General features: G+C 35.4%; 1 protein-coding gene and 1 long non-coding RNA gene across 2 annotated transcripts in view; one reads left to right on the forward strand and one right to left on the reverse strand.

The window, feature by feature from the left end:
• The window catches only part of obsl1b (obscurin like cytoskeletal adaptor 1b), a 41,141-nt gene that overhangs the window by 2,046 nt on the left and 31,259 nt on the right, over positions 1-7,836 (reverse strand). Inside the window, exons 19-24 of the mRNA XM_024287160.2 lie at positions 7,307-7,419; positions 7,061-7,214; positions 4,816-4,977; positions 4,620-4,724; positions 4,236-4,502; positions 2,340-2,609 (exon numbers count right to left, since the gene is read on the reverse strand). Of these exons, the coding sequence (XP_024142928.1) occupies positions 2,340-2,609; positions 4,236-4,502; positions 4,620-4,724; positions 4,816-4,977; positions 7,061-7,214; positions 7,307-7,419 (1,071 nt within the window). The remainder of the gene's footprint in view (positions 1-2,339; positions 2,610-4,235; positions 4,503-4,619; positions 4,725-4,815; positions 4,978-7,060; positions 7,215-7,306; positions 7,420-7,836) is intronic.
• The window catches only part of LOC118597920, an 11,197-nt gene continuing 9,351 nt past the window's right edge, over positions 5,991-7,836 (forward strand). Inside the window, exon 1 of the long non-coding RNA XR_004946939.1 lies at positions 5,991-6,248. This is a non-coding gene — a long non-coding RNA (uncharacterized LOC118597920). The remainder of the gene's footprint in view (positions 6,249-7,836) is intronic.

Here is a 7,836-nt window from a genome sequence, read left to right on the forward strand (position 1 = left end):
AAAAACAAAACATAAAAATATTTACGAGAATAAAGTTGTACAATTTTTAGAAAAAACGTAATTTTACAAGAATAACATTTAAAATTATGAGAAAACATTTGTTATTTTGTGAGAAAAAAGTTATAAAACTATTAGAAAACATATATAATGCACAAGAATAAAGTTGTAAAATATTGATAAAAAAAAAGCCAAACATATGCTAGAAAAAATACATAAAATTATGAATAAATAATGTTGGAACTTTATAAGAATAAACTTAAAATTCAAGGAGAAAAGTAAATAATATTTAAGGCAAAAAATAATAAAATTTTGAGAAAAAAGTCAAAAATTTGAGAGAAATAAAGTTGTAAAATTATTAGAAACAGGTTGTAATTTAAAACTTAATTTTAATTTAACTTTAAATTGTTAAATTACAGAGAAAAAAGTAAAGTTGTAAAATATTAAGAGAATATCAAAAATTTACGAGAATAAAGTAAAATTATGAGGAAAAAGAGTCAGAATTTTATGAGAATAAAATTGCATCATTTTGATAAAAAGGGAAAACATTACAAGAATAAAGTTGTACATTTATGAGAAAAAAGGCTTAATTTTACAACAATAAATTTGTAAAAATATGAGATATAGTTATAATTTAGCAAGGTAAACGTCCCCCTTTTCCAAAAGCATAGTTTGTAAACCTCAATCCACATTATGTGCTGACTAAATCTATTAATGCATCAGTTTATCACAGGAATCCATAATGTTTTTGAACCTCTGGAACTACACTAGCATAAACGGTGTAATCCAGTCCAGTCAAGAATCTTTTTCTGAACAGGCCCAGCTTCCTGCAAATTCTTTTCAATGTCGACTTACTAATAGACTTAGGATTTCCTTATTTATTTCCTTATTAGTGGTTTAACTACTTTCCATGTTCTATCGTACTGAAACACCTTTATGGTTCATTTTTTTTATTGTGGTTTATATTGTTCTTGGACTGACTTTTTGCCTTAGAAATTTTTGACTTGTATCTAATAAGTTCTCAGCTTATAATTGATCAAATTACAACTTTATTATTTCAAATAATAATTACTATATTTTACTCATAGATCTAAGAGCTTATTTTATTAAAAATTAAACTTTTTTTTAAATAAATTTACAACATTCTCATAAATGTACAATTCAACATTTCTTGTAAAATCCAAACTTTTGGGACTCATTCAAATACATTTGATGGTGTTTAGAAACCCGGACCGAACAGCACCGCACGCTCAGTTTAAAGGCATGTTAACTCACAACAGGTTCACTATGTGGGTCAGATGGTTAAATCACACCCTCTTTCATTTAAAGCCAACATAATAAACCAAATATAGTTTACTCCCTTGCACTTCGGGGCTCTGTCAATGGGTATGTAGGTCACAGAGAGCTGCAGAGTGGGACCGTAAACACCCTTACATTATTGACCGAGCACAACACCCTGGACGGCGAGGCATGTAACGTATGTACAGCTATGTTCAGCACATGCAGTGCAAAGTACTTTAACAAAATTTCCTGTCAGAACACCATGCACGGGTACTTTATTTCTGTTCTGCTAACAACCGTCACAGATCTGTTAAATATGAAAAAAAAATAAAAAACAAAGTCTAAAGAGAAAGTACAGAGGCAGGAGTCTGGAATACTTAGTTAAAAAATAAGTTTAGTTTGTTTCTACAGTTTAATTTCCATTTTTAGGATTGTAGTGATCCTAATTAACTTTATTTAAAGTTTATTTTTAATCAAAGCCAACACAACATTAAATTCTGCATCAAAAGGGACACAAAAGTCTCCCTTTGTCATTCAGAAAATTGCAAAAATGGGGTTTAAACAATCATAAATTCAACTATTTTATTCTCCTGCCACCAAACAGATTCAATTTACAAGATTCTGAGCCTTTGCTTTGTTTTTATTATTAAAAAGATTAACCACCGTTTTTCTATTCCTGTGTTTTTTTCTTGACATCACTTCTGTTTCCTTGGGGTGCGTTTTGTTTTGTGGTGCTGCCCCCTAGTGGTTAAAGCTTAAATGACACCAATGGATGGTAGGATAATTTGTATAGTAATATATGTATATTTTCAAATAAAATAATAAAATATTGTGTTCAAGATATTAATATATAGATATATTTTATTTTTTTCACGAGGACGACATAAGGGTTTCCTTTATTTGTAGTGGTGCATCTTGTGTCTCATATCTGCGACCTCATTTTGTGAAGGTTGTTTTCCATCAATTTCACGTAATCTCCTGGGCAAGCATGCTCTGTTTAAAGGTGCATCTGATAACTGCAGGGTTTTTTGGATGTAAAAGAAGAGTCTGCTTGAACGTACTTAGGACCTGGAGTTGGGCTCTGCTCTTTGCTTTCCCAGATGTAAACTCCACCGTGCCGCTCATGTCTGCTGAGGTCTGCCGCAGCGTCAGTCTGTGGACCGTGCCCATCTTCTCCATGCGCACGCGGGAGCTCGGCTGCAGGGCCTCTCCATTCAGACTCCAAATGGGGGATTTCAGGACCGGGACCGAGACCTCACACTCGAAGCACGCTTCGTCAGGAGCCACCACCTCCACGTCCTCCAGCTCTCTGAGCATCATCAAAGACTGGGCTGGGCAAAGACATGAAAGACGGGGAGGGACGTCAGCCATCCAAGTGATTCAATCAATCAAAATGTGTTGCATAATCACCGATTTGCAACACATTGCTAACATAAAGTGTTACAAAAAGGCACAAACTACAGATTAATTCCTCCTCCACGATTGATTTTTCAAAGGTTGGTACTTCCGTGAATTTAAAGAGACCTTCTCCACACCCAGAGAGCGGAGAATACACCCCTTACATTTCTGCAGATTTGTATCTTTTCCATGGGACAACAGACTACTTTTCATTGTGTCAGAAATTCATGTGCCAGAGTCCATCTTGTATAGCAGTATAAAGTTATTTTTTCTGCAAAATAAATCATGATAGAGGCACTAATAGTCAATCTCCTGGGAACTAAAGTGAACGCTGTACTCACTTTTGTGAGATACTGTAGCTTTAGATGACAATCTTACATTCAACAGGTGTTGTGCAGAAAACCGCATGCATCTCTACCAAATTCAAGTCCCTGATTTGTCAAAGTTTGACGTGGTTTACGTTCATTTGGCGCACGTTTTGTGTGTAGAGCTCAAAGACTGTCTCGAAAATGTGCGTAGCTGTGTGTGAATGTGGAAATGTGAACGCAGAAGCACCAAAACTCTCATTTACCCATGTTTACATAGACTTTTCATTGGAAGTGGTAACTTGAATGCAGGTTGTGAGCATAACTGAGTGGCACAAAGCTGTTTTTCAAGCTAAAAACCAGCCTTTCCTTTTGATGGAGTTTGCAAATTGTTAATCTAGAAACACAAAAGCACATCAGTACATTGAAGACGAGTTACAAAACTTTTCATATCCTATAAACAGTGTGCTTAAAATCAAAATAGCTTCAACAAAAACTTTTGCCCCATACTTGTAACAAAGAGGCTGATGCATTTGGATCCATATCTAATAGTGTTTAATCATCAGCAAGAGGGTAGGAACAGGACAGAATCAAACAGGAAAAGGTCAAAACACACGACAGGATGTCAAGAGAAAACTAGATGATGGAGCAGTGGTTGATGGGAGATGTAATATGAGGCCAGGTGAGAGTCAAAACTTGGGAGATGGCTCCCTCTGGTGGTCGGCAGAGGGAACAGGGACTCATGACAATATTTGGTGTGCTTTTCCAAATTTATGAGTTTATTTAGTAAGGAGACATTTTTCCCTTTCTGGGATCAACACAACCAATCATATGTCACTATTTCGCCCTATCCTCATGTGTTTCTTCACTTAACTTATTCAATTTTCTCTTCATCTTGCTTCTGGATGGATGCTGTGGGGGTCATTGGTCTTAACCCATAAGATTTTTTCTGTGGTCAATTTGGTTTGTGGTATTTTCCTCATAATTTTATTTTTAAAGAAAAATAAGTTCGAGTTGAAATAAAAAGATGTTTAAAAATCACTTACTTACTTATGACACTAGAGGGCAGCATCAATTCAACTAAGAAAAGTTAAATCAGTGGTTTCAACCTTTAACATTAGAATTTGATGAACAGCTAAGGAAAAAATATCTAATTTTCATTGGTTGATTTTTCAATAAGCATTCAATAAAATAAAATAAAAACAAATGTTGGAAAAAAGTACAATACAGAAAAACAAATTGGAAGTTTCTTACCTTCTACGGTCAGTTTTGCTGAGCACGTATGGTCTCCAACCTGCACGCTGTACTGGCCCTCATCCTCTAGCGCCACCTGCTGGATGATTAGTTTACGATAGCAGCCTTCACTGCTGATCTCAAAGCGCTCCGACGGCAGGATGACATTGCTGCCTTTGTACCAGCGGATGCTACACCTGGGGTTGGAGACGGCACAGTCCAGGATCACGCGGCTCTTCTCCAGAGCAGTTTTATCCTGGAGAGGTTTTACAATGCTGACAGGAAGCTCTGGAAAGAAAAAAATTAAAGCAAATACATGGGAATAATATCGAGAAATACCTGGTTAACTCAATACTTTATGATAAATTATCAAAATGGAACTTTACTTGTTTTATTAAGGTTTACCTTTTATTTTTAGATGAGCAACAGATTCTGCATTTCTGGCAACAAACTTGATCTCTCCAGAGTCCTCTGCTCGCACATTACACATGAGAAGAAAATGCTTTGTTCCTGAAAAGAGCAGATGAATATAAAATAAATATTTAGAATTACCAGCAAACCAACCCCCCCAAAAAACCTTGGCATCTGTTTTCAAGCTGACCTTCTTGGCGGATCTTTATGGTGCTGGTCGGATTAATCTGCTCCCCATTTTTGAACCACTCTCCTGGCACATCTTCCACAGAGACCTCACAAACAAACACGGCATTCTGATCCTCCTGGATGTCCAGATTTTCAAGGCCTTGGAGGACCACCAGCTCACGCTCTGTCGGTTGAACCAATACACATTTAGGAAAAAAAAACCTCAATATTTATATATTTTATTATCAGCAGTAGGGCATCTTAAAAAAAAAAAAAAAAAAAAAAACATGAGGAAAATCTGTTGAGTTTTTTTAAGCAATCCCTCATCACTACCAACAGATGGCAGTGTTGAGCAGTTTTTCATGAAACTATGTTCACTTAAGCTGGATATAAAACATGAGAAGATACTTTCAGTTTTCAGTATTAAATTACAGACAACTGTTTACGGAGTGAATATTAGGCTCACACACTGAGCATCTGAATTACTAGGAACAAGAAGATAGAAAAAAATGACAAGAATGTTTAATATTCTGACTTTTAAATGTATATAACTCACATTTATTAGACCAATAGATTTAAAACAGTTAAACTACACAGTACAACTAGCACAAGAGACAACAATATGTACAGTTCATACTTTACAATGATATTGAATTTGGCGTACCACAAGGATACATTTTGGGCCCAATTCTTTTTATTTTATATACTAAAGACATCTGTTAAGTTGCTAATTTTATCTTTTGGCCTTTTTTAAAACTAATACACCCCATATAATAATTTTTATATGCTCTAAACAGGTATTTTGCTCTTTTTTTAAGTTATTTTGCAACAGTTTTATCAACATCTAGTATTTTATGCTATGTAAGCTGTGAGGTGTTGAATGTGTAACCTTGGTTGTCGTTCCACACCAGTTTAGGGCTACTTGGTTAAGATTCGGATTTATACTGATCCTGTCTTTGTTTAAACAAAGATTAGCTCTGTTTTAACGCTGGTTTAGTAAGGAAAATATATAAATATAAAATAAATGCCTTGAGTTAAGGTGACACATTTGAAAGTCATAATTACGATAGAATATTGATGACAGATTAATTGGGGCAATTTTCATTTAGTACTAAATGTGATTTTGCAGCCCGAACTACATCCAGTAAATGTTTAAAAGGAAATTGCGTTTTTGAACACAAATTGTTTTTTGACTGGAGAAATTAAAGCGTAAAATAATGTACAACTGAAGACTACAGAAGATTTTAGGACTTGTTTTGATGCATACTAACATAAATAGCAACAAATTGAAGATTACTTTCATGTAGTTCTCTAAAAATAAACATGTTAGCCTGATAGCATGCAGCTTGTTTAAGCTAACATGGTGGGCTAACACTTCCTGGTTGTAGCTCAGGACAAAGAACGACATGATAACAAGGACTCTGAGGAGAAGTGATGTGGTTGGAGTGTTTCTTGGTGAGTAATATTTGTTTGATGTTTAATATATTCATAGCTTTCAAACAATAGGCCATTTTTGTTTTTCAAAAGAATGTTCTTTTTGGATTGACTAGATAAAACCAAATAGAAGCTCCAAGGTTTATAGGAAAATATACTTATTATTATCATTAAAAACCAGATAACATCATTCCCCCCACTGGAAAAAAACAAACTGCCATGGCATTTATTTATATAATTCTGCTGGGAAAAACTCTTTATAAAAATGTTAAATGTATTTTAATTGAGTACTGCTGAAACTAATTTCCTGAACAAAGGTTGTCCCCAATGCTCCATTTTATCAGCAGAAACACATTTATCACTTTATTTATGTATTTATTTTCTGTCTTGACAGCATTTCATGATTTAAATCATATCAGGAACAAGATTTATAGTGTATACATGAAAAAAAAACTGTCCAAATTGAAGTTACTGTATTAAACTATAATTTAACAGTTTACAAATTTCTCTATATTTGTTGAATGAATTAAGATAAAACTTTTATCATTTGTATTTGCATGTTTTCAACACCCTAAGGACACATTTAAAGACTCTAATCATCTTTAGATCTATTGTAAAAGCGTTCTCAGTGGTCTTTTAATTATGTAGGTGGACAAATGGGGGGAGCAACTCCACCCCCTTTTCCTGTCACCATAGCTCAGTGTTCTAGTTACACTATTTTCCTAAAATATGTTCATCATAAAAAATGTCACAAGATAATGTTAAAAATACCAAAAACACCATTTCTATTGGAAAGGATCTATAAGACACACGTTTCGTTTGCGGTATCTTACCATAGACCTCCACGGTGCAGGATGTGCTGGCATCTCCAGCGTCACATGTGTACAAGCCAGAGTCAGTGACGTGACATCTCATGATCTGGAGAAACCGCTTCCTTCCCATCGCATAAATGCGTAGATCTTTACTTGGCTTCACTTCTGCACCATCCTACGAGAAAATGTTTATTTAAAAAATGGGAAATTCTATTGTTTTATTTTGTGCTCTGAGGATAACTAGTCCCAGAAAAATTCCTCACTTACCTTCATCCATTTCACATCAACGTTGTGCCTTGACAGTTCACACTCTATAGAGACCACTGAGCCATCAGGAAATTTCTGACTCTGCAGTTTCTTGAAAATGGTCACCGGGGGCTCTGGGGAAGAAACGTGTTGGTTAAACACCCAAAACCCCCCTGTCTTAATTTCTGGCTACTTATTTACGGTGGGTGACGTGCGTGGCTAATGTGATGACATTTTAATTCGAATGTCATCTTGCCTATTTCATCTGCAGCTCAAAGGGGTTGATGCATGCTGAGTGATGGGCATGGAGTGGATTATTTTTTTAGGACGAGATCAAACTCACACCTGCCTGCAAACACTGAGTGGAGCTACTGCTTTTCATTGCACTGGTCAAGGCTATTTTGTGTTTGAAATGTGAGCCTGGATAAAAGCAATTGTAGCAGAAGCATCTCTTGGTCCTGTTTTAATGCCTCTGGGGCTTTTGGCCCAGAGCAAATGGAGTCTCGGATCTGAAGCTGCTTTACTGTGCAGGACAAAATGTGCAAAAAAAA

Source organism: Oryzias melastigma, linkage group LG21 (genome assembly GCF_002922805.2).
Source record: "Oryzias melastigma strain HK-1 linkage group LG21, ASM292280v2, whole genome shotgun sequence".
In the NCBI taxonomy this organism is placed as follows: domain Eukaryota; kingdom Metazoa; phylum Chordata; class Actinopteri; order Beloniformes; family Adrianichthyidae; genus Oryzias; species Oryzias melastigma.